Source organism: Stegostoma tigrinum, chromosome 21, assembly GCF_030684315.1.
Source record: "Stegostoma tigrinum isolate sSteTig4 chromosome 21, sSteTig4.hap1, whole genome shotgun sequence".
Taxonomy (NCBI): domain Eukaryota; kingdom Metazoa; phylum Chordata; class Chondrichthyes; order Orectolobiformes; family Stegostomatidae; genus Stegostoma; species Stegostoma tigrinum.
Window position 1 is genome coordinate 37085346 of NC_081374.1, and position 26429 is coordinate 37111774.

Consider the following 26429-nt stretch of genomic DNA (forward strand, 5'->3'; position numbering starts at 1 on the left):
TGCTACATCCTTGATAAGGTGCTATCAGATGTGGTCACATCTAATTCAACACAAATATTGCAAATTTTAATTACAAGTCAAATTTTCCTGCCAGAATTAGCATACTGGTATGAGTAGTAACATTATTATCGTCAGGAGAAACTAGCCTTGATTTTTAGTAAGTATATGACATTACAGTAATGGATGCCTGGTTACAGCCAATATTTACCATCGCTCTCCCACCAGCTCATGAAGAACTGCATTAACTATTGTTAAAAGGCAACTCAGAAATCGACACAAAAGTCAGCAAACAAGCACAGTTTTCAAAATTTATTTTCATATATATATATACATATACAGGTTCATATAGCATCAAATGCTGGACCTCAAAATGCAGCACACACATTTTGAAAATTTGTCACTGATTGCCCTTAAAATGGCCAGCCTGATATATTTCCCAACTCTGCACAGAAGCCAACCCTACACCAGTTTCAGTAAACATTTCATTTTTAATAAAAAGCAAAACTATGGAAATTTAATAAAACTATATCTTATATTGTACAAGTAAATCCACAAGTCTATCAATCAGTACAGCAGCTCTAAAACTCGTTTTCATCATAAAACCTTTACCATATTGTGTAAAATCACCTGAGTTGAGATCAACATACACACAGTAAATTATTAGTCCTGAGAAAAGACTCATTTCGTCTGTGAGTAGTTTAAGTTTGATTCCCAGGATTTCATTGAACAATACTAGGTAGCAAACCACAGCTCACTCATTCCTGTATGTGGCACTTGATTCCTGGTCTCCATTTTCATGGATCATTATCCGTCATGACTGTATCCTGTGTCAATCCTTCATGCTGAATTGCTGCTGTTGCCATGCCAATAGCTTCCTCCAATGTCTGCTGTTCCTCCAGCTAAAGAGACAAATATTGATAGGCGATTACCAAATCAGCTGATGTGGCGAGGTCCTGAGTTTCAGCTGATTTTAACATTATGCTGCTAGCTCATTAACTTGTACAGTTCAGAAGGATAATTAAGAGAAGTGTAATGCCACTACTGTTGTAATTTGACCTGTTCTAAATGTTCATCTCTCAACCAGTTGGCCACCAATTCATTTACTGTGTGAGGCTCCCTACTAAGCATAAATGACAATGACTGCATTTAAAAAATAATTCATGGGGGTTGGAGCACTGTGTCACTCTGTGAATGTGATTTAGCAATTCACAATTGTTATGTTCTTTATGAAGGTTTACCCAAGTTAGATGATAGTAATATTTAAGTCACAAGTACCATACAATTCTTTTGCTTGCATATCCTACTGACAGATCACAAATCCACAGGATTATGTTATATCCCTTTGCTATTAAATTATCAGATAATTTTTGATTACTTAAGAGACTAAAATAAACCTTGTACCCTATCTTGGCTATTACTGAAGTTATTGGATTTAATGTCCTGCAATAACTTTGACAAGTGTAAAAAATTGTGTGTAGCTTTTAAAAAAAAATCACCTATTCTGATCAATCTTATTAGTCGAACAACCAAAATCATCATTCTCTTTTAAAAGGCTGTTGCTGAAATCCCGCCCATTTTGATTTGAATGACATACAGAAACCTTGTCCCACAGCAGTAAAAAGCAGAACGATTTCCTGCAGCATTATTATTTCAGAGGGAATGTAAACACTCTACTAACAAGTGATATTATTTCTTTAGCTGAAGAATCAACCAGGGTGCCCAAAGTTGCTTTGCAGTGAGTAATGTCTGTGGCTATAAGCGAGCAGGAGATAGCTCACCAGGGACAACATAAATTCACTTTAGCTTTTCCTCCAATTAGCAATGGATTACAACTGAGGTAACTCAAAGCAGGAATGGGAGTTCTACAGATAATGGTTATCACATGTAATGGAGCTTTCATGGGGTTATGGAACATATTAATCCCAGTGACTGGTTCTTTCACATAAATTGAGATAGGAAGAATTAAATCTCTGATTTAGTGTAGCTGGAATTAATAATTTAGTCTATAATCAAACAAGCTACTAGTTAAATATTTCAATTTTCATTGTTTCAATTTACTAATTTATCAGTACATTATCACAACCAGCTACAGTAAATTTATTTTTAAATATAGATTGGAGAATAGTAAAAAAAATTAAATAGTAAACTCAATAATCAAAGGTAAGCTTTCATATTCCATTCTTTAAATATCATTAAGCATATATTCTCATTTATATGTTTGAGTAATACAGTTTGAATAATACATGACAGATGTACATAATTGGGAGCCTTGGTGTAATTAGGGATTTGCTACAAGTTAAAGTTTTGTGTCATTTTACTTCTCTAGCCCAGAAAAGTAAAAGGAATTAAAAGGGATAAACTTGTCTGAATACTGCAATGTTTTTCATTTTATCTAGGTAAAGCACTTTGCAATCAATCACTGGACATAAATTTATCAGGACATCCATATTTAATGGGAACTGAGATTATTAGTAAAGTCATGACCAAACCTACTTTTCAAAACTAAAGTAATAATAATTGCTTCAGAGATAGTAGGAACTGCAGATGCTGGCGAATCTGAGATAACAAGGTGTAGAGCTAGATGAACACAGCAGGCCAAGCAGCGTCAGAGGAGCAGGAAAGCCTATGCTTTGGGCCTAGACCCTTCTTCAGAAAGAGGCCCGAAACGTCAGCTTTCCTGCTCAGCCTGCTGTGTTCATCCAGCTCTACACCTTGTCATCTCTAATCATAATTATGGTTCCCATTTATGACTAAAAGAAACCCTCCACATCTCCTCCACTGCGTGCATTAGAGTAGATCTGGACAATACATGACAGAAACATAGAGAAGGAAATAATTGCAGAGAGAAAAGCATACTGAAGGAAATAATGACAATGGAAGAAATAAAATGACAACATCAACAGAAAAAAACTTCAATCCTCGACTAAGAACAGACACAAGGAAAGAAAAGCAGTGAAAAGATAAACAACTAATAAAATTGTTCAAAACAAATTCAAACCGTTTCATCTGATTTACTTTTTCTGCACAAATTTATCTGCTATATTTCCTCAATGAACCTTCCTGTTTATATACAGTATGAAAATATATTAAGCATATTAATTACTCTTCTTGCGTAGGATAGTTTGATTTGCAAAAATGCTAATAAATCATGTAAAATTTTACAGTATATGACCTATACTGTAAAAGTCAATTTTATAATTGGAGTACCATAATTCTAGAATCAAATAACATTTGGATTCAACTCAATGCCTACGTATGACTTTTAAAGTTAGCGAGCCATTGGCAGCCTCTTTGGAACCATTTAAGCTGTTACTTTGGGAACAATATGTAACAGGTGTATGTGTACACTGACACCAAAGTGGCATGATATAGGGCGTTAAATTGGTGACCTCACTTTGGAATGCACAACAGTAAGAAAAATCAATAGCACCTCAAGGATGTGGTGTAACTTTGCTACACAGAAACGTAAATATAGAAGATAGGAACAACAATGGCCATTTGACCCCTCGAGCCTATTCCATTAGTGATTCTGACAATGGCTGATCATTGAACTCAATACCCATACTGTACCTTCCCCCTATGACTCTTGATTTCTTTAGCCAGAAGAGCTAAATCTACTTATTTCTCGAAAACAATGCTTGGCCTCAACCGCTTTTCGTGGTAGTGAATTCCACAGGGTCACCACTCTCTGGGTGAAGAAATTTCACCTCATCTCAGTCCTAAATTTTGGTCCTTATCTTTAAACTATGACTTCTGGTTCTGGTCTCCCCACCATCAGGAGCAACCTTCCTGCATCTAAGCTGTCTAGTCCTGTTAAGCTTTTATAGATTTCTACGAGAACTCACAACCCTCATTCTTCTAAAGCCTAGTGAATGCAATCCTAACCAACTCAATTTCTCCTCATCAGTCTGTACTGCCATCCCAGGAATGAAGCCAATAGTTACTAGCTTCTACCTCCCCTTCGACTCTTTACTTTCCACTTGAGTTGAAGAATGTAGATTCAGTGAAAGGAAGAGACAAATGTAAATCCAGGGTCAAGTGTTGATCCTGCATAGTATCACAATGGTTTGGTTTGGAGTATATCTCCAGTGGACTGACAACCAGCGTGGAATTTCCTGTGGAGAATGTCAGAAATAAAACTACTTCAATTGAAATGTGTTGAATGCATCTCACATTGTCAGCATCATTAATGTTTTTCCATATGGGAGCAGAGCTTTGTGCATGGCAGAGTCAGATTTGCAACAGGTAGCATTGCTCAGATAGCAACGAAGCACTGAAGCAACTTGTCTAAGATCAGATGTCAAAGCATACTGCAACGTAAAAGCACCTGGCAGAAACCATCTTCCAGTTTAAACAGTTACTATACTATTTAATCAATTTGCACAACACCACTTGTTCATTCAATAGTACACAGAATGGATTCACTGTCACAGAAAACTAATGACACAAAGTTGTGAATGAGATGACCCCGCCCCTCAAATATCTGGTTTACTGCCACTAACATCACAAATACAGTCTAAACCTTAATCTGAAGCACTCAGTACAGTAACAAATACAACAGATGAGAAAGATAAAACTTTCTCCTGTAAATATTTCCCAGCAGCAGTTATCAACTCTTCTTCAATGATTTAAGGTAAAGTGAACAAATTTTCACATAGCATCTTAATATTACCACAAATTACTATGGCATACTAATCATATGGTGGATTCAATTGGATGTACTGAATGGAATGACTTTCCATTATTTCATGGCTTATTATCTGTTTTCTTTTTAAAAATGATATTGTGGCTTTGAACAGACACTGTTCAGTTTAACACATCATCACACTTACCCACCTGTACTGCTATCTGTGTGCCATTAGCAGTTGCTACTAATGCAACTTGCTGATGGTGCTGTACCACCTCAGCTGCATGAAGAGCTGCTAAAGCAGAGTCCCCAGTTACCATCCCATCCGATGTTACTATAGCAACCTGGCAAAATAAAATTCACAACTGATGGTTATGTAAAGCTTGTTGTACGTATAAACTAACAATCTGTTTGTTTTAATCCATTTCAGTGAAACTGCACGTAAAAGTTGAGAATTCAGAATCTAAAAATACATTATAAATACACTGCTCACATGGACAAGAAAAAGGTGAGTTTTGGGCTGTTGAAGTTTGGTTATTTGAGGGGGTCCAGACATGAACAATTCCATAAAGACTGTCAAAGATGCCTCACAGGAGATGGCTTTTAGCAGAGCCATGACAGCAAACTGCTGTCCACAAAATAGATCATGCCTAAACTTTTTGCCTTCAAATATAAAATTGATTAGCAGGATGAACAATTGCATTTAATATTTTCAGCATCTTTAATTATATCCATTTCAAGTAATGATGCTGCAAATTGTGACACACCTGTTGTGCTTCTGTACCATCTGCTGTGACCATGGTAACTGTATGAGCCCCTGGTGATCCTGTGAGGTCACCCTCATGTGTGGGTACAGCGATTGTAGTACCATCTTGAGTTACCATGGTGATAGCTGTTCCCAGAGCCTGCAAGTCTTCATGTGACAGACTAACCTGCAATTAACAATGTTCTTCTTTAGGAAAATGTTGAAATGATTACTGCTAAATAATAATAAACATTTCAAACTTACAAAACTGCTTGCATATGGTTTCCGGTCTCCTTATGTGAGAAAGGATGTACAGGCACTAGAAGGGAGCACAGAGTAGGTTCACTAGGTTGGTTTGGGAGTTAACAGGATTGGCTTATGAGGAGAGACCGAGTAGACTGGGACTATACTCGTTGGAATTTAGAAGAATGAGGATGGATCTTATAGAAACATATAAAATTATGAAAGGAATAGACAGGACAGAAGCAGGGAGGTTGTTTCTAGTAGCAGGTGAAACTAGAACTAGGGGCATAGACTCAAAATAAGAAGGAGCAGATTTACAACTGAGTTGAGGACGGTTGTGTATCTATGGAATCCCCTGCCCAGTGAAGCAATTGAGGCTACCTCGTTGACTGTTTATAAGGCATGGACAAATAGATTTGTGAACAGTAAAAGAATTAAAGGTTATGGTCAGTGGACGGGTAAGTGAAGCTGAGTTCACAAAAAGGTCAGCCACGATCTTATTGAATGGCGTGGCAGGCTCAAAGGGCCAGGTGGCCTACTCCTGTTCCAGTTTCTTATGTTCTTATATGGGGTCTACCAAGCACGGTTAATCAGTGAGTACTCTAGTATTAAATTGTCAGCTGGTAAGGGAATGAAGGAATTAACTCTAATGGCACAACATGACAGTCTATTTCTCACCCATGCCAGAAATAGCTTAGGAATCCATTGGCCACTGTTTCAATGATGATATCATAACTCCAGTTCATCAGGAATAAGCTTTGCTATTAATAGTATTGGGCATCTTTGGGGGAAAAAGACTTGAAAGATTTGCATTTATATAACACCTTGTACACACCACAGGACATCTCCAAGTATTTCACAGGTGATGAGGTACTTTTACAGCATTGTAGTGTACAGCATTGAAGCTAACCTGCACATAGATAGCTTCCACCCAACAATGACTAGATAATCTTTTCTTGTGATATTGGTTGAGTGATGAATATGTTGGCATGGGATCTATTTCATCCATTTGAGACAGCCTAACATTTCAACAATATGGCAGCACCTCTGGCACAACCCCATCCATATGTCCTGCCACTGTAGTGTCAGCCTGATTTTGTTTCCATGTTCTTAAGTAGGACTGAAACCAAAATCTTCTGATTCAGAGGCGAGAGGTAGACTGAGTGATTGACAACAACTTTTAAAAGAATAAACAACCCTGTTTTTCTCTCTATCTTAGTCGGTGAAGTGTGTTACTGAGCTACACAGTGCAGGTCTCAGGGTTTAAACCACACACGCTGCACCCCCACCATCAAGTCTGTGATAAGTTGTTTGAATTAGTTGGAGAAGCTGCTGGGGATAAAATTGGCCGCAGTGTGCTGAATGGAGGAGCAACACATTAGCTGGTTTTCTTGTTCTTGACTGGTTATTAATGGTACCCACTGGAACATCCAAGTTTAGTGGTATCAAAGAGAACTCAGATTTAGTTGTACTGCCCTTTCTGACCAAATAGCCCATCAAAGCTCACCACTGAGGCTCATGGATGACGAAGCATGGTTACTTGAGCAAGATAGCAAAGGATAAACAGCACCACCTGAGCAAAACCACAAGGAGAAGAGGGGGAGAATTCTGCAAAAAGCTTTAAAAGTCTGCTAATGCTCTTTCATTTCAGCCAGAATATAATCACAATGATTTCATAGGTGAAGGTGGAAATGACCACACAATTCAAACACACAGATCTTCAGTCATACCTGCTGTGTACCATCCTGTGATATAAGGGCTACTTGAGATCCAAGCCCATCTTGGGTTACCATGGTAACCTGGGTAGGAATTCCACCGTCACCTTCAACCCCTGAAAGGTACGTGAAGCGCGGCCTTTTCAATGCGGGTTCAATAACTGTTGCTATGAATTAGTCAAATATATGGAATTAAAGAGGTTGAGTTCAACACACATGAAAACAAAGATGTCATGAGCACTCACATTCAGAAAATATAAAGCACGGCCAAAATTATTAATGGTAAGATGGCAATTTCATTGATCTTTTATTCCAGATACAGACACAGAACCCCAGGGAACTGTTTCCATTCATAACAATTGATGGATTTTATGTCGTAACTTTCATTTCCATGACTTCTACCTATAAAGGTGTCTGTATCTGGAGTCAAGAACATGGTAGGTACAGCATTTGGGACAGATGATGTGAAATAATGCAGCAACCATAATATATTTACATGCAGTTATTATAACAGAAGGCAAATAGTCCAGAATCCTTTGCATTTAGCCAAGAGCTCAGAATTCAATTTTGCTCTATAAAGTAACAGATTATGTAACGTCATCTTCACAGGGACACTTACTGGTGCATTTATGCAGAATCCCAAAATCACTCACCATTTTAAACGTACAATCACATGCAAAAATAATTATAAAAAAACTGACAAATCTCCTATTATATTACAATTATGAATGCTCTCTTAATCTAATCTTTGGGAATTTGCCCAGTCTGTTGTCACAACTTCTCCAAGTCACTGTCCCTTAACTTCTCTCCACGTACTGTCTTGTTTCATATAACTCACTTCACCACAAAGGCATGAAACTATCCTGATGACTACATTGTCACTTCATCTTTCACCTGCTTGCCACTTCATGTTCTCTTGATCACTTCAATCTATGCAGTCCCTCAAGCTCATCCCAAACACTAATGAGGCCATAAAGCACCATGACACCCAACAGGAACCAAGGAGTCCCCTGGAAAGGCAAGAAAATAAGTCTTCAAAAACCCTAAACCAATTCTAGAAAGAAAATCTGGGAAATCCCTCTTGATCTCAAACAGGTGATCAAAATAAATTCAGTAGACTGCAGTGGCCATGATGTAATATTACCTACAAAAGCAGAATCATACAGCTACAGTTTAACTGTTGCAGAAAATCTGCACTTCCTGCACAAGCCAAGAATTTAAACAAAAAGTAAAAAAGTCCCCCTGCACAAGGAAAAAGCTCCTATCATCTGGATTATTTTATATTTGCACACATTTGGTACCTGACCATTTACTTTTCCTATTTTATCCAGTTTGAACAAAGTGCCCATACTGAGATGGCCGAGCTCCTTCAATACTTTATTCAGCAATGTGAATATTTTGTCACCCGCAAGGTGTAATTCTTCTAACATCAAAAATTCCTTTTAAAATACAGATACAGAAGTCACAATTAACTGCAAAAGCTGAGGAAATTGTAACTGCCCACGAACAAGGCTGAGAGCCGACAAGTAATTTTCCAAGTGCTCAAAAAGTCCATCATTCGAATGAATGCATCGCCTCATCACTCTTCATGGGAAGATTGCTTAAACGATAAAAGCACAACTGAAGAGCATTGACAATAGTTAATGACAACCACTTGACAACCTACCTTGCTGGTGTTGTTGCTGTTCAAACAAGGCCTGTTCACTCTCTTCTGTCGCTTCCATGTCTCCATGTGCAGTGCGTTTGTGTGTGGCTAATGTAGAAGTCTGCCGATATGTCTTTCCACAGTGGTTGCAGTTATATGGCTTGGAATGTGTGTGGACCACATGGTGTTTGTACAGGCTGGAATACTCTGTGAAACGTTTCCCACAGCCTGGTACTGTACAAACATAGGGCTTCTCTCCTGAGAGCGAGTAAAGTTAATCAGGCAAAATTTGAATTTTCCAACTCGAATCAAAACACAGGAGCCTTTGTTTATAATATTGTTAACAGTTGACATATTTTAACATTTTATTTGATGCAGACTGCTTATAAATCTCTCTAGCTCACTGAAGTTGACATGGAATTCCCTCTAACAGCACTGAGTTTACTCACACAAAACAGTGGCTCAAGAAAGCAGCACTCAACACCATCTTCTCAAAGGCAGCTTGGAATGGGGGATAAATGCTGGTCAAGCCAGCAATGCTCACATCCAGTGAATGAATTTTAAAAAAAATTGCAGAATGGAGCCATAATTTTGGAAAGGAAAATACTTCATGTTTATTTCTAGTCTCCTGTAAACTACAGTCACTTGCCTTTAGACTAATTTTCTGGTGTCCTCATCTGGGGATCCCAACTGTTGATTGGTTGTGTTTCCAAAGGAGCTCAGAGCTGAAATCTGAGCATCTGTACTCTATCTAGCTAGAATTCCTGAACAACAGTTAGAAGGTGGAAAAGTGGCTGATCCTCCCTACCATCTCTGGTCAGCCTCTGACTGCAAACCCAATTTGTACCTTCGTTGAGGACAACCAAGTCAGTATATATGAAAAGCTGCTGAACTAGGGATTTTTGGGGCTGTAAAACCTGACACTCCAGCAGATAGGACCTTCACTAAATTCACTTTCTAATGCGTAGTTGATAAAGATATTCCTTGCGCAAGCTTACTGAACAACTTATGTCTGATTCTAGAGCAAAATCAGGTTAGAGAAGCCACAAGAGTCTTGAACATATAGAATAGAAACAGAAACAGAAACAGAAAGAGCATTTGATTGCTTGAGCCTGCTCAGCCACTCAACATGATCATGACTAATCCGATTGTGTTTTGAATCTCACATTCCCATTCCGATAATCTTTGATTCCCTTGCCTCACACGACTTTCAGTTGGCAGAGTTTTGACAATCTACAGCATTTAATCCAGAGATATGGGCAGCACGGTGGCACAGTGGTCAGCAATGCAGCCTCGCAGCACCAGGGACCCGGGTTCAATTCCAGTCTCGGGCGACTGTCTGTGTAGAGTTTAAACATTCTCCCAGTGTCTGCGTGGGTTTCCTCCGGGTGCTCCGGTTTTTTCCCACGGACCAAAGATGTGCAGACTAGGTGGATCGGCCATGCCAAATTGCCCGTAGTGTTCAGGGGTGTGGGTTATAGGGGGATGGGTCTGGGTGGGATGCTTCAAGGGGCGGTGTGGACTTGTTGGGCTGAAGGGCCTGTTTCCACACTGTAGGGCATCTAATATCTAATAATGAGATGAAGGGAACTGCTGATGCTCAAAGCACTTTAACTTCATTAAAATGTGATGATATTTTAAAACTGTATCACCAATAAACATTAAATTTTATACAATATGTTCAAGGTTTTAATCAAACCAGCTATGCTCTATAGGGAAGTTCCTGTTTAAGATTTAATTTGATTTATTTATGATTGTAACTGATGATAGTCAATATGGGGCACTAGTGTCATATAACTGACTCTCCAAAGTTGACAAGGGAAACCCACTGTGTATGGTTTAGTTACAGAAAAGATGCTACAAAAACTGTCAAGGTTGAATGAACAAAGCTCCAGCAATAGAGAATCCCCACCTATCGTTTACTCCTTTCCTCCTCCTCCACTTTATCTTCTGCATATAATCCAACATTTTCCCAGCTACCATCAGCTCTGAGGAAGGGTCACTTGACCCGAAACATTAACTCTGATTTCTCTCCACAGATACCACCAGACCTGCTGAGCTTTTCCAACAATTTCTGATTTAGTGTCTGCAGTTCTTTCAGAATTTTGTCAATAATTTGTTTATGTTTCAGATATCCAGCATCACAATTCTTTGCTTTATATTAGATTTGCAAACTTTTGTAGAATCTGTATCAAATTATTTGGCCTTTTCACTTGAAATAAGCATGGACGCAAACATATCACAAAAGCTTCCGGCAATGCAGTGAAATGCATATTATGCTTTAACATGTTGGTATGCTTATGAAATTTCTGTGTTTCTTGTTTCAGCAGAGTTGCTGATCCCTTAAATAGCAAAGGAATTTCATACAAACATCCATGAATACAATCATACCCTGTCACACATTGCAATTTCATCGCATAACATCTAACAGTTTAAGTAATACAATCTCATGGGAAATTTTCTACCTATTCACTTGATTTAATTTGCTACATGCTCCAGCAGTGTGGCTGCATAAATCAATTCAGCTTTGTGCTCAACACTGCAACGTACCTGTGTGAATTCTCATGTGGTTCTTATAGTTAGTTGCACTGGCAAACCCTCGACCACAGCCCGGTTCACAGCAGATATATGGCCTTTCTCCTGTATGCGTTCTGATGTGAACTTTACGGATATTGGAAGTGGTAAAAGATCGACCACAGCCTTCAAATGGACACTTGAATGGCCGCTCACCTGTTCAAAAAGCAGACCCATTGATATTTGGCAGAAAAGTATCTATTCCTTGATTGAGTTACTGCCAAATTGTATTCATATTAGCCACTTCAGTTATTTTCTCATGGCACGTTGACGGCTTAGAGAGTAATTGCATTGCATTTTGTGATCTAGAATCATACATGGTCCCATGTTCCATTTCTGAATTAGTTGATCTTCGCTGCAATAATGAAGGGAGCATTACGTCACCATTCTAAGTAACATCATCAGTGAGCCTCCGACGAAGCGCTGGTGTTATTTCCCACTTTCTATTTATCTGGTTAGGTTTCCTTGGGTTAGGAAATTAGGAATTAGGAGGAGAAGATCCAGAGGGATTTCAAGTTGAGGATATCAGGAGGATGTTTCCCTTTGACTAGTGGTCTAGGGACAGAGTTAAACTAAGAGCTTTCCCTTTAAGATAGGAGAGAAATATTTCTTGCAGAGGTTTGTTACTTTGTAGAATTCTCTTCCCCATAAAGCAGGGGAGTCTGGATCATCGAATTTGATGGAGTTACATTTTTGAAAGACAAGGGAGTCAGGTGTTTTAGGGGACAATATTGGTATAAGAATTAAGTAATATGCAGATGAACCAGTGAGGTAGGCTACAATATATTGTTATAATAGAGGTGTATCTATTTATATCAAATGTAGAAAAATATCACACAGTCATCTCTGCTGAAAGGTCGGATCTAGAGTAACTAAGGACAGGGACATTTAGTACAAGCTCACTAGATATACAGTGCAAAGTACTGTTTGAAGAAATGTGTTGAGGTCTGCTCTGCATTGGCGAACACACAAAACCATGCCAACATAAATAGGAAGGGAATTCAGATCACAACCAGGTCAACTACAATCTTATTGCTTGACAAAACTGGCCCAAGGAATCAATGGCCCATTCCAGACTATGTGTCCTGTGTTCCTTTTTTTAAACATAATGTTTGTAATTTTTATTAATGATTTGGATGAGGGGATTGAAGGATGGTCAGCAAGTTTGCAGGCGACACAAAGGTTGGAGGTGTCGTTGACAGTATAGAGGGCTGTTGTAGGCTGCAGCGGGACATTGACAGGATGCAGAGATGGGCTGAGAGGTGGCAGATGGAGTTCAACCTGGATAAATGCGAGGTGATGCATTTTGGAAGGTCGAATTTGAAAGCTGAGTACAGGATTAAGGATAGGATTCTTGGCAGTGTGGAGGAACAGAGGGATCTTGGTGTGCAGATACATAGATCCCTTAAAATGGCCACCCAAGTGGACAGGGTTGTTAAGAAAGCATATGGTGTTTTGGCTTTCATTAACAGGGGGATTGAGTTTAAGAGTCGTGAGATCTTGTTGCAGCTCTATAAAACTTTGGTTAGACCGCACTTGGAATACTGCGTCCAGTTCTGGTCGCCCTATTATAGGAAAGATGTGGATGCTTTGGAGAGGGTTCAGAGGAGGTTTACCAGGATGCTGCCTGGACTGGAGGGCTTATCTTATGAAGAGAGGTTGACTGAGCTCGGACTTTTTTCATTGGAGAAAAGGAGGAGGAGAGGGGACCTAATTGAGGTATACAAGATAATGAGAGGCATAGACAGAGTTGATAGCCAGAGACTATTTCCCAGGGCAGAAATGGCTAACACGAGGGATCATAGTTTTAAGCTGGTTGGTGGAAAGTATAGAGGGGATGTCAGAGGCGGGTTCTTTACACAGAGAGTTGTGAGAGCATGGAATGCGTTGCCAGCAGCAGTTGTGGAAGCAAGGTCATTGGGGTCATTTAAGAGACTGCTGGACATCCATATATGGTCACAGAAATTTGAGGGTGCATACATGAGGATCAATGGTCGGCACAACATCGTGGGCTGAAGGGCCTGTTCTGTGCTGTACTGTTCTATGTTCTATGTTCTAATAGCCTTCAACGTCATCACAGTTGAAATGCAGAATATCAAGCAAGGTTTTTACTCCTGATCACCATGAAATGTGACTTTAGGTAGTGGGTACATATTTGCAGAATTAGACGAAAGATTGATTATGCTTGACTGTGATCTTCACCTGCCTCTACCATATTCACATTGATAATGGATAAATCTCCATATTCAAATATGAAAAATGACTGCTATGAGAGTGCATATTAAATATACAGAAACCTGGATAACCACAATCTGTCCTGAGAAAGACAGAGAAAAGGGAGGGAGGGGGGTTAAAATTAAATTGAGAACAGATGAAATGACTTTCCAGTTATACTGAATCCTTGTTAATTTCCCTACTTCTCCCCCATCTTTGATGGTGTGCATTGCCCTTAAAGGGCTCTGCATGTAATTTCTTTAAACGGGAACATGGGTGATTTACTGGTGGTGGTTAATAAATGAGAGAAAAAAAAATCACAGGTGATTTAGTGTTGGGGAGGAGTGAAAAGTTGTGTGTAAGAGCACTTCTGTGCATAAAAAACCTTTGTTAATTGTGACCAGGTAAATGGCTTCTTCCCCTAATCTCCCACTCTTATCAGGTAGTGCACAATTGATGACTCAGCATATTGCAGATTTACCAAATATGTAACTGGAACCCCAAGCTGCATTCATCCCCATGAGGATGGGATGAACAAAGGACAAGTTACAAGGAACTGCTTTTATGCGTGTCTAAGTTACACTACCACAGGCTACCTTCACACCAACATCCCCAATTTTTAAAATGTACAATATGAATGCAGTGGTACAACTTCCATTCATATTACACCGTTCACAAAAAGCTTTGCAACCAACAACATACTTTTAAAGTATAGCCACTGTCATTTGAAGCAAAATGAGGAAGACTGAGCAAATACATCTCCAGAATTCCTAAGTCAATCTGAACCTTAATCCAGGTTAATAATACTCATCATCAAGTATTTATATGTTCAATAGTTCACATATGAATTGCTTTTAATAAACTTACAGCACATTTTAAAGGAGCCCCAACAAAAGGATTTACAAGTTGGCTACACTTCTTCTAAAGTCTATACAATATACAACTTTTGGCAAACCATTCATAAAGTCATATAGCAGAGAAACAGGCCCTTCGGCCCATCATGTCTATGCCAACCAATCGAATGACATTAACCTCCATTTACCTGCACTTGGTCCATAATGTACTACACCCTGGCATTTTAAGTGCTCATTTAGATTTTTTTTTAAATGTTACGAGAGTACCTGCCTCCACCACCCTCTCAGATAGCATGTTCCATATTTCTACCACACTCTGGGTGAAGAAAATCTCTCTCTGGTCTCCAACAAATGACTTGCTTCTCACTTTAAACTTATATCCTCTGGTCTTAGACACATCTGACATGGGAAAAAAACTCTCTCACAATCTACTCTGTCTATGCCTCTCAGAATTTTATATACTTCAATCAGATGTCTCCTCAGCCAGCCCTGCTCCATGGCAAACAAACCCAGCCGATCCAGTCTCTTCTCATAAGAGACTTTTCATCCCAGGCAAAATCCTGGTGTATGTCCTGTGCATCGTCGCCCAGGCGATCACATCCTTCCAATAGTGCAACAACCAGAACTTACAATAAAACCGTACTGGCATGTGTACTTGAGTACAGAATTATAGGAGTACAGTGAAAAGTGTAGAGTTGCCATTATCCGGTACCATCTTAGGTACAAAAACTCGTATTCCATTTGTGGCCTGACCAATAGTTTATAAAGCAATAACAAGACCTCCTTACTCCTATATTCTACATCCCGAACAATGATGGCAAGTATCCCAAATGGCTTCACCCTGTCTACTTGCACTGATGTCTTCAGGGTTCTATGGATTTGAACACCAAGATCCCTTTGTTCCTCAGTATCTCTTAGGGACTGGCTAATCATTGTATATATCTTTCGTGTATTGGACACCCCCAAAATGCACCACCTTGGACTTATCAGGATTAAATTCCATTTACCATTGCTGTGCCCAATTTACCAGGTATCTATCCTCCTCAGTATCAAACACACCGCTAATTTTCATGCCATCTGCAAACTTACGCATTATACTTTCAAAACTCACATCCAAGTCATTAATGCACATAACAAAAAGCAAGGATCCCAACACTAATCTCTATAATATACTGCTGGTCACAGGCTTCTGATCACAAACACATCCCCCCAACATAACCCCTGGCTCCTGTTTGCTGGCCAATTTGCCTTGGATCCCATGGGGTCTTACCTTTTTGTCTATTATCCCATGTGAGACTTTGTCAAAGCACTTGCTGAAGTCCATGTAAGCCACATCAATTGCACTATCCTCATCAATATATTTAAGTACCTTTTCAAAAAAGTCAATTGAATTTGTCACACGCGATCTACATTTAACAAATCTGTGCTGACCATTCCAAATCAATCCTTGCCTTTCCTAGTGTTGATTAATTCTGTTCTTCAAAATTATTTCTAATAATTTCACTACCACAGGCATCAGACTAATTGGTCTATAATTATTATCTGGCCTAATCATGCTGCCTTTTTGAACAAAGGAAACACAATAGCTGTCCTCCAATCATCTGGCACTTCACCTGTGGCCAGCGAAATATCTCTGCCAGGGCCCCAGTCTCCCTCCTTGCTTCCTATAACAATCTGGGATCCTTGGGATTTATGCACCTTCATGCCCGTTAAAACACCTAATACCTCCTCCTTGTTAATCTTAACATGTTCTAGAACCTCACCATTCCAACTGAAATCCTCAGGTATAATATGTTTCCCCTCTGTGAATACACATGAGAAGTATTCATGTATGATCTTATCCATGTCTGCTGGCTCCATGCACCGTTGCCCCTTTGGTCTCTAATAGGTCCCACTCTTTCCCTAGTAATCTTTTTACCTTTAAAATATTTATTAAAAAGCCTCGGGGTTTCCCTTGTTCCTATCTGCCAAAGACATTTTGTGGCCCTCTTTGCCCTCCTGATTTCTTTTATAAGCAATTCCCTGAACACTCAATATTTTTAGGCACTGCATCTGACATATGCTTCCTTTTCTTTCTTTTAAGTCAAATTTATGACATATCTTGACATCCAGGGTTCCCTGGTTTTTCTGTCTTTGCTCTTCACTCTTAGAGGAACACGTTGGCCGTGAATTCTCACGAGTTTACTTTTAAAAAGATTCCTAATTTCCAAATGTAAAGTTAGCGGAAAGTAGCTGCTCCCAGTTTATGCTTGCCAGAACCTATCTAATGATACTGAAATTGGCCTTCCCCCAAATTAGACACCTAACTTCTGCACTATCCTTTTCCTTTTCCATATGTCAAACAATCCATTTACATCATCTTTCAGCAATGTATCTTAATTAATGTCAGTAAGAAATGTGGACTTTATTAACTTTGGACATTTGGCCAACATTCCAATCTAGTGCCCTCCAGAAGTTGTGTACACTGTGGCCTGATCTGTGTTTAAACAAAGAGCAAAACTACAGTGCTGAATCAAAATGATTTCTTATCAACAGCATCTTTTCAGTCAGTATGTTCTGGTACCTCACAAAAGTTAACTTGCAAGTGATGCTTGACAGGGCGGTATAGGAATAGGAGTAGGCCATTCAGCTTTTGGAACCTGCCTCCACTCATTCAGTTTGATCATGGCTGATCAAACACTCCAATGTCTTTATCCACTACATCCCCATAATTTCTACCTTAAATATAATTCTGTGCTTGATTCTATCTTTTCAGTATCACTCACTAATTCATTAATCTGTAGGCAATAAGTGTTGGCAGATATTCACCAGCAAACTAGATCTTGACATCACCTGATGGCCACAAAATTTAGTGACTTTTCACTACAAGTTCACTAATGAAATGATTAGGAATGAGCCACATTCAGCTAAGACACAACATAGCAAAGTGGAACAAATAACTAAAGATAAAATGTACATTTTGTTCTAAATCAAGTCAAAGTCATAAATACAAATTTTAAAATTGGTTCATGTTCTAATCCATACATTTAAGGGTTAATAATCTATGTAATTGCTACAAAGTTATTACTCAACCTGTGTGTGTTCTAATATGCTTCTGTAAGTCTCCTGATGTTTTGAATGCTTTATTACATGTGTCTTCAGGGCATTTGTATGGTTTTTCTCCTGTGTGCGTCCTGGTGTGACTTTTCAATCCATAACCTGGAATTGAACAAAAAAGAACTGCAACAATACAGAACTCAAAGAAGGAAAGCAGATGACTCACAAGATGAGGACAATTGCAGATTTGATCTAATTAAAGTAATCATTATTTCTTAAAAAATAGTTGTTTGGGTGACCTGATGCAGTTCTCATGTGTCAAAGAATTCTTCAGATCTGGGTCTTAAGATGTTAGTTGACAAAGGGAATCAAGACACATACTGATAGGAAGGAAGGCAAAAAGGCTTAAGGGCATGAATAGGCCTTTTGTGCATTCCTGGTGACAGCTTATGGGAGATTTTAAAATATTTTTTGGAATGCAAGCCATGAATGGGGAAGACTCTGGGCAGGTTAAAGGCACTGCACCCACTTACAGTGCACAAACTATCACCCTGTTGAGGTTAGGTCAATAAAGCGCAAATCAATGATCAAATCTGCAATTGTCCTCATCTCCTGAGTCATCTGCTTACCAGATAAACCCACTGATACACAAACATAGTCACAACTCTCTCATTATGACAGCAAAGTAAAGTTCATACCCAATATGTCTCAATTTCAATTTGAAAATACAATTATTAACAACTAAACTAACATAATTTTCCCAGAATATGAACCTGACTTCCTGTACAATTTATGTTTCAGTCATTACCTGTCGCAAATGCTTTTCCACAGCCTGGTTGTTCACATCGGTATGGTCGATCTCCAGTGTGAGCCCGCTCATGAACCTTTAATGTAGCAAAAGGAAAGTGAAATTAAAACTCAACACTCTTTTTATGTGTCAGTTACTATGTCACAAACAAAAAACTGTTCTGCAGATATGCAGCGTTGCTCTAAATGGATTTTAAGTGTCTTCCTTCAGTGATTGTATGTTTGGTTCATTGCTACTTTACAGGACTGAATCAGATTACAGCTTACTTGACACCATTTATGCTCATTGTCTAAACCCTGAAATTACATCACTATGGTAAACCCCTTGTCATACTATTATTTCCATTTCTGCGTGGGTCACCTCCAGGTACTCTGGTTTCTTACCACAGTCCAAAGTTGTGCAGGTTAGGTAGATTGGCCGCGCTAAATTGCCCACAGTGCTCAGAGATGTGCGGGCGAGGTGGATCAGGCATGGGGAATGTAGGGTTACAGGGATAGGGTGGGGGATTCTGGGTGAGAAGCTCTTCAAAGTGTCAGTGTGGATTCAATGGGTTGAATGGCCTACTTCCACACCGTAGGGATACTATGATTCTATGAATTTTTTACAATGGCCCTTCATCTTCCTGTCTCTTCTCCCAGAGGTGTTTCTTCTCTCAAGGATATAAATGCATGGGCTCTCATTGCTCCACAACCCAGTACCTAATGCCAGTTGTGTTCTCCCCCAATATTCAGATGTACACTTCTTCATGACAGCTTGCTACGCAACAAGTTCAGTGAAACCCTTGTTGATGTTTTCACTCTCTCCAACTCAAGGACACTGATGAAATTTGAGGCATCCTATCTCTTACATTTTCTGAGAACAAAGAAGTGACACAAACCAGGAATAGAACAAAATTTACTTCTCTCATTAAGCCAATAGAGATATGGGTTTAGTTAATGCTCAGTACGTACAAATTAAAATAAGTTAAGAAGAGTATTAAATTGAAAGAAAAAGCTTGTGTCTGGGATAAAATCAGAATCTAGCAAAAGCTACTTAATATATAATAAGGACTTGAGGAAGTCTCAACCAGAGTGGATACAGGAGACCAGTATTCACACTTGCAGAAGGCATTCGACAATGCACCTCACAAAAGGTTAAGACATAAGCTAAGCGCCCATGGTGTTGGAGGTAATATACTGGCATGAACAGAAAATAAGGACAGAGAAAATCAACAATGCAGACAAACTGCAAGGAAAATAAAAGCTGACAATAACAGCTTCTTTAAATATATATATAAAGGAAGTGAGAGGTCAAAGTTAACAACAGGCTCCTTAGAAAATAAATTTCGGATGATGGTTTTGGGGAACAAGGAAATGGCAGAGGAATTAAATATTTTCCACCAGTCTTTACAGTGGAAGATACTTAGACATTCCATTAATACTGAAAAATAACGGGTGGAATTAAGTACCATCACTATTGCTGAAATAGTAGTATCAGACAAAGTAATGGAGCTAAAGGCAAATAAGTCCCCTAGCCCTGATGGCTTGCAGCCTGAGATCCTAAAACAGGGAGCTATAGAGATAGTGGATGCATTATCTGTAATTATCCAAATATTGCTGGATTCTGGAGAAGTACCAGAGAATTAGAAAACTGTGAATGTGACACCCCTATTCAAAAACGGAGGGAGGCAAAAAGTGGGTAACTATAGGCCGATTAGCCTAACATGTATTATTGGAAAAGTGTTGGAATCAATTATTAAGGAAATAACAGCAGAACAGTGGGAAAATTATGATCTAATCAATCAGAGTCAGCATGGCATCATGAAAGGGAAATAGTGTCTGAATAATTTATTAAAGTTCTTGAGGAAGTCTCAACCAGAGTGGATAGAGGGATACCAGTATTCACACTTCCAGAAGGCATTCGAGAATGCACCTCACAAAAGATTAAGACATAAGCTAAGCGCCCATGGTGTTGGAGGTAATATACTGGCATGAATAGAATCATGGACAGGAAACAGCAAGTGGGATTAGGGAGTTTCCTTTTCAGATTGGTAACCCCTGACCACAGGGGATCAATGCTGGAACTGCAATTGTTTTCAGTGTATATTAATGACTTGGAGGAAGGGAGTGAATGTGCTGTAGCTAAATTTTCAGACAACACAAAAATAGGTGGAAAGACGGATTGTGAAAGGGATACAAACAGTTTACTGAGAGGCATTGATAGCTACAATGTACTTATTGATAGGATAGCAATCAAAAAGTTGGATAAAGGAGTATGATGTGAGAAGATGCAGAGTTGTTCACTTTGGAAGAGAAATTAAAACAATTTAAATGGAGAAAAAGAACAGCAGAAAGTTGCAACACAAAGGGACTTGGGGTATTTGTGTACGAAACACAAAGAGCTAGCACACCTGTAGGTTAATGGAATACTGGCCCTTTTTTTAAGAAACGTGGCATGTAAGAGCAGGCAAGTCTTACTGCAACTATGTAATGTGCTGTGTAGACAACATCTGGAAAAGTATTAGCAGTTTTGGTCCCCTTATTTAAGTACAGATATTGGAGGCATTTCACCAAAGATTCACTAGGGTGATCCCCAGTTTGGAGGGATGGTCTCATGAGCAAAAACTAGAGGGGTTGGGACTCAATTCATTGGTGTTTAGAAGAATGAGAAGAGATCTGGGTCAAACATAGCAGAGCCAGAAGGGCCTTGACAGGATAAATGCTGAAACATTACGTTTCCCCTCATGGGAGAGTCTAGGACCAGAGGGCATAATCTCAGAACCAAGGGACACCAATTTAAAGAGATGGGGAGGAATTTCTTCTCTTAGAGAGCTGAGTGTCTGTGGAGCTCCTTGCCACAGAGAGCTGTGGTGGACAGCAGAAACCTTGTCTACATTTAAGACTGAAATAGACTCTTGATCAATAGTAGAACTAGCATTACAACAAAGGGGCAGGAAAATAGATGAGCAAATTCCATTGAGCATGATCCTATTAATAGCAGATCAGGCTAGAGGGGCTGACCAGACTACTCATGTTCCTGTTTGTTATGGTGTTACAGTTGTAACTCTGTTTTTCAGTAATTCCCTCGCAAGTTTGTGCAATGTTGATCTGCAGCACTAATACTTCTGTCCTCCCACTCCAATCAAGATATCAAGTAAAGCAAAACTCAAAGCAGAAAATGGAGGATTTATTTATAGCAATATTGTGGGTGTGACAGAAATGTGCAATATTTTTTCCATGTTTTTTTTCATTGTGTCCTGGCATTCTGAATATGACATTGGCAAAATGCACTCAACTAGCTTCATGCATGATTTAAAAAGCAATCAGATTCATGCTAAAGAAAAGATGGTTCCAGAAACACACTCCTAGGAACAATGATTGGCTATTTCTGGTCTGGGGGGGGGGGGGGGGGGGGGGGGGGGCGGGTGTGTGTGTGTGTGTGTGTGTGTGTGGTGGTGGTGGTGAAGAGGGCGTGGGTTGGTCTAATTCCAGTCCGGTGATCAATGGGAATTCCAGGCAGGTGGGACGATAGGTTAGTCATTTTCTTGGACAGGTTGTACTTAGAGTCTATTCATAGCATCATGTGGCTGTGGGTACCTCAGGTCTGGATGGTTGTATTGGCTAGCTGAGGGCATGGATCCAATCAATCGAGACTATTGGGGTGGGGGAGGGGAGGGTGAGGGGAAGGGACGGTCTCAAAGTAATGAGAGGTTTTCAAGGCAGGTCAGGGTCAACTTAGCCTCAATCTGGACAGAATGCAAGGTCAGCAGCATCTCGGCAGTAAGTACTTCAGAGTTTAAACAGAAACACTCATCAAAAATTAAAGGGGTTCAACCAAATTTTAGGGAGGGTAAAGTATCACTGGAGAAATCAGTGAAAAGACTGGGGAGGTAAAGAATAATGTCTATATGGATTAGAGACAAAGCCTGCAACTGTCTACGGTGAATGCAAATTTTAAAGCTCACTGGTTCATTCTGAAAATCCATTGCATGATGCCTTTTGCAATATTTTCTTTAAGTCTTTTCAATCACCACAGGATACTCGTTATTCACATTTGAGAGCATATACTATACTCATGGCAGTGACAGTCATGGTTTTAGTGTGTTCTGTACAGGTGACGGAGGCTTTGCAAATGTCACATGTCTCCTATGGTAAAAGATGTGTTTAATTCCCTTCCTGCCATGGTGACCTAGGCAGTGAATTGCTTTACTAAGGTCTTTACTACTTTTCCTTACACTGGACGTTACAGACCAGAGACAAACACTTGTGATGATCAACAAGGATGGATCCAAAGTGGGAAAAGTTACATCTTTCCTGAAATGAGGTGGAGTTGACGGCTGCCGTGTGAAACTAATCAAGGGACTGCTCAAGTAATCAGGAGTCCATTGCTTCCCAAATATTAACAAACTACCTTTAATTTTCACTTAAGAAGCATGTCGACATAGTCCATGTTATCAATTTCTGACCCAATCTCATGAAATACTGAATGAAAGTACACTGTAATCTGATTGGGGTTTTGACATCTCTCAGGTCCAGAATAGTCAACGGAGCAAAGGAAATGGTCTCAAAACATCACCTTCCCCATTGGCAATGATAGACAGCCACTGGATTGTGATTCATGACACTGCAGCTTTCATGTCTTTGCTTGATGGTGGGAGAGGCTTGGCATTGGGGGTAGGGAGGAGGATGACGTAGGGCCTCTTTTTGCCAAGGTCACACTGACACTTTCATGTGTCACGTTCAAGGAGGCAAGATGTTTATTCTGCAGGAGATGGGATATTGTCAAGCTAGGCAGTATTGCAGCTGTGGTACATATCTCCATGCTCCTGTGATGTTGTAGTAAGGAGTAATCCCCTCACACCACAAGGACAAGTCGGATTCCAGAGTGAAATCAGGTTCTGATAGGTGATATGCTTTATTTCTGCAGTGTGGTTGTCTTGGTGCTCAGTCACTGAACATATTCACACGGACTGCCAATGTTCTTTCAATGGATATACATGAGTATATTACCCAAAAAAAGTGATATATGACAATTTGAAAAGCCCTTAACATAAAAAGCAAGACAAAGATTCAACCAGACATGAGAGTGTCTATCTAAAAAATGAGTTCCAGCCATGTGGATGTCTGGAGTCATTGCCAAAGACCTAAGCCAGCTGCTGAACTGGCCGGGAATCTTACCGTGGTGACAAAATGTAACAGCTGACTTTTAGTTTATATGCCAGTTGATTGTTTCAGGGAACTAATGGGACCTTTGTAGCACTTGGTAATTGTCAACTCAGAGGTGTATTAAGATACCCTTGTCTTCGCCAGTGTCCATCAATTTATCTCTTTCCCCTTTGACATGGGAAGTCAGGCCATCACTGAGTTCCCATAGGTTCTGAGTACAATTGATCACATCCACGTAATAGTCAGAGCACCCTGTAAATGGACCAGCAGTCTTTGTCAACTGAAAAGCATCCCGCTACTTTTCTATTTGCATCATTTGTGATCACAACAGCAAACATTGCAGCCCTGTGCTAGATATCCAGACAGCTGTCATGACTCTGAGTTCTGGACTACTCACTGGTGCCAGCCTCTTTCAAAGGCCCTCAGCCATTACAGTAATGACTGATGGTCAGCGAGGGGATGCCTCATCCATACCTGACTGACAACACCTTCAAGTAATCTTCAGACCAATGCAAAGAAGTGAAACAATTGTGCCCACACCAGAACCATTGTATAAGGCCACAAGCCTCTTAAAAATCAGATTTCTACGCCTGAATGAGTGAGATGGTGCCGTGCAGTATACCTCATAAGGGTGTCCCATATCATAGTGATATGCTGCACCCTGCACTTTCACAGTGTTGGCTCAGAAGATGCAACAGCAAGAGAAAACCTCAGAGATGAAGGTGAGGATCACAAGATGAACCAAGATAACCAAAGAGATGAAAACAAAAAAGTCTTCTGAGCCAAAGATAATCTTATAGCTAGCTACTTTTTAGATGCCAGAGCTGGGCAGAAGGAGTGAATTAATATTCCATTTGATTTACCTATGTAGTAAAATGATAACCTTTCCTTTCAACTGTGGTTCTGACCTCAACTTTGGTGAAAGCTAAAGTGCACGTGCAAACCTCACCACTAAAGCAGCTGTGATACAGTGAGCACTCTATGACCATAAAGTCCTGGATGGTTGAACTAAAATGATATTTGTGACACAGACATATGAGTCACATGAGTAAGAACACTTCCTGGTGAATACAGTTTCTTGTTGACCTTTAAATATGGCATCAGAACCCATGGCCCAGAAGATTTAGCCGGGTTTGGGAATTGCATGCTTGCCATTTTTGATTCGCCTGGTCATTTGCACAACATCGTGTATACATGGCTAACGAGCTAAGCAGCACGAGACAATTCACCCCAGGCATTGGTGGATGTACCAGCATCTAAGACACCTGCTCTTATACTTTAATTCCAAAATAGAATATCTCAGCCAACCTGTCTACAAAGCCTTGATAGGAACAACAGCCTTGGAAGAGTGTGAACATTCTCCCACCACATTCACAAAGCTTGCTGACAAACATCTGATTGCCCAATTAGGTAGGGATAAGCCATGTAATCACTCAGAGAGGAAGTTTGATTATGAAAGGAATGTGTCTGGAAGAATTCTAATCACGTTAGCCATGCAAGCGGAATTCACTAGCCACGACCATTTGGGACACTTGTCAGTTACAGACAGAAGCTTGTGTTAATCTTTGCTTACCTAAGAACTTGTTTTCTCTGCAGACCAGTGCTCAAACAAATGAAACACGGAGAATGCAGGTCCTGAGAGAATTCCTATATCTCTATCCATTTAACTTGCATGATTTGAACTGTGCTTGCTGGTCTTTATCATTCAGGTGCCATAGACAGAGATCTTTCTAAAAAAACTTCAACCCAGCAGCTGCTGCTTCTAATCAAAAATATAAATAATTGTCTTTAACTTTAAACTTCTTCAACACCAAACCTAGAATGACCACAATGTTCAGCCTGACACTGGCTATCAGTAAGCTCTTTAATATTTTTTATATTAAGTTAAATTTAAATTGCTCAATCTATCCTCCCAGTCTGTAATTTGTGTCTGCGTTGCATTTTTTCCATTGCCTCTAATCTGAGGATACCGACTTCTGGTGGGGGCAGGTGGGGTGGCATTAGTCATGCTAACCTTTTCCCTCAACCAAGGATTCCTTGCTACATGGTTGACAGGGCGCTTAACTGTGTCTGCTGCATTTCCTGAACTTAATGCACATCTGCCTTTATCCCATCTCTTCCCTCTCCTCCCACACTGAAGATAAAGACAAAGTTCTCTTTGTCCTCACTTTCCACTCCACCAGCTGCCATTTCAGCCACCTCCAGTGAGATGCCACCAACAGACACATATTTCCCTCCCCTCTCGTCAGTGTTCCCTCTGGGACACTCTGGTCCATTCCTCCTCCATTCCCAATACTTCCCCTCATCCCCACAGCACCTTCCCATGCAATCACAGAAGGTGCAACACTTGCCCTGTTAATTCCTGTCTTCTCACCATCTAAGGCCCTAGGCAAATCTTCCAGGCAAAGCAGCGATCTATCCGAACTTCAATCAATCTAGTTGACTGTATGGTCCACACTGGGGAGACGAATATAGATTGGGACAACTGCTTTGGCAAACACCAATGACCCTGAGCTTTTAGTTGCCAGCCACTTCAACAAACCACTTTGTTGCCTGGCCAACATCTCTGTGTCTCTGGCCTGCTGCAGAGTTCCAGTGAGCTTCAGTGCATGTGAGGGAAACGACAACTGAGCTTTCAAGGCTCGACACAGAGTTTAACAATTTCAGGGCATGAACACTGCCTTCCTTGTCTATTATCTACTACAGCCCCAGGTCCAGTCATGAAATGGGTTGCTTTCAGCACAGCAAATCCATTTTCATCTGTTCATAGTCCCTGTTATCACCTATCTAGCTTCTATTCTTCCCTTGCTTACTGTCAACAGTC

The 26429-nt window shown here is 40.0% G+C and overlaps 1 protein-coding gene across 3 annotated transcripts in view; it reads right to left on the minus strand.

Moving 5' to 3' along the window:
• Positions 1 to 342: 342 nt before the first annotated feature.
• The window catches only part of LOC125463000 (zinc finger protein 76-like), a 62444-nt gene continuing 36357 nt past the window's right edge, over positions 343 to 26429 (minus strand). For 2 of the 3 annotated variants that reach the window (XM_048553595.2, XM_048553593.2), the window contains 8 exons: positions 18462 to 18537; positions 17690 to 17815; positions 11526 to 11705; positions 8997 to 9233; positions 7346 to 7497; positions 5395 to 5559; positions 4837 to 4971; positions 343 to 899 (listed from right to left, as the gene is read on the minus strand). In XM_048553595.2, coding sequence (XP_048409552.1) covers positions 795 to 899; positions 4837 to 4971; positions 5395 to 5559; positions 7346 to 7497; positions 8997 to 9233; positions 11526 to 11705; positions 17690 to 17815; positions 18462 to 18537 — 1176 coding nt within the window. In that variant the 3' untranslated portion in view covers positions 343 to 794. The remainder of the gene's footprint in view (positions 900 to 4836; positions 4972 to 5394; positions 5560 to 7345; positions 7498 to 8996; positions 9234 to 11525; positions 11706 to 17689; positions 17816 to 18461; positions 18538 to 26429) is intronic. The other variant, XM_048553594.2, reaches the window with a different exon arrangement.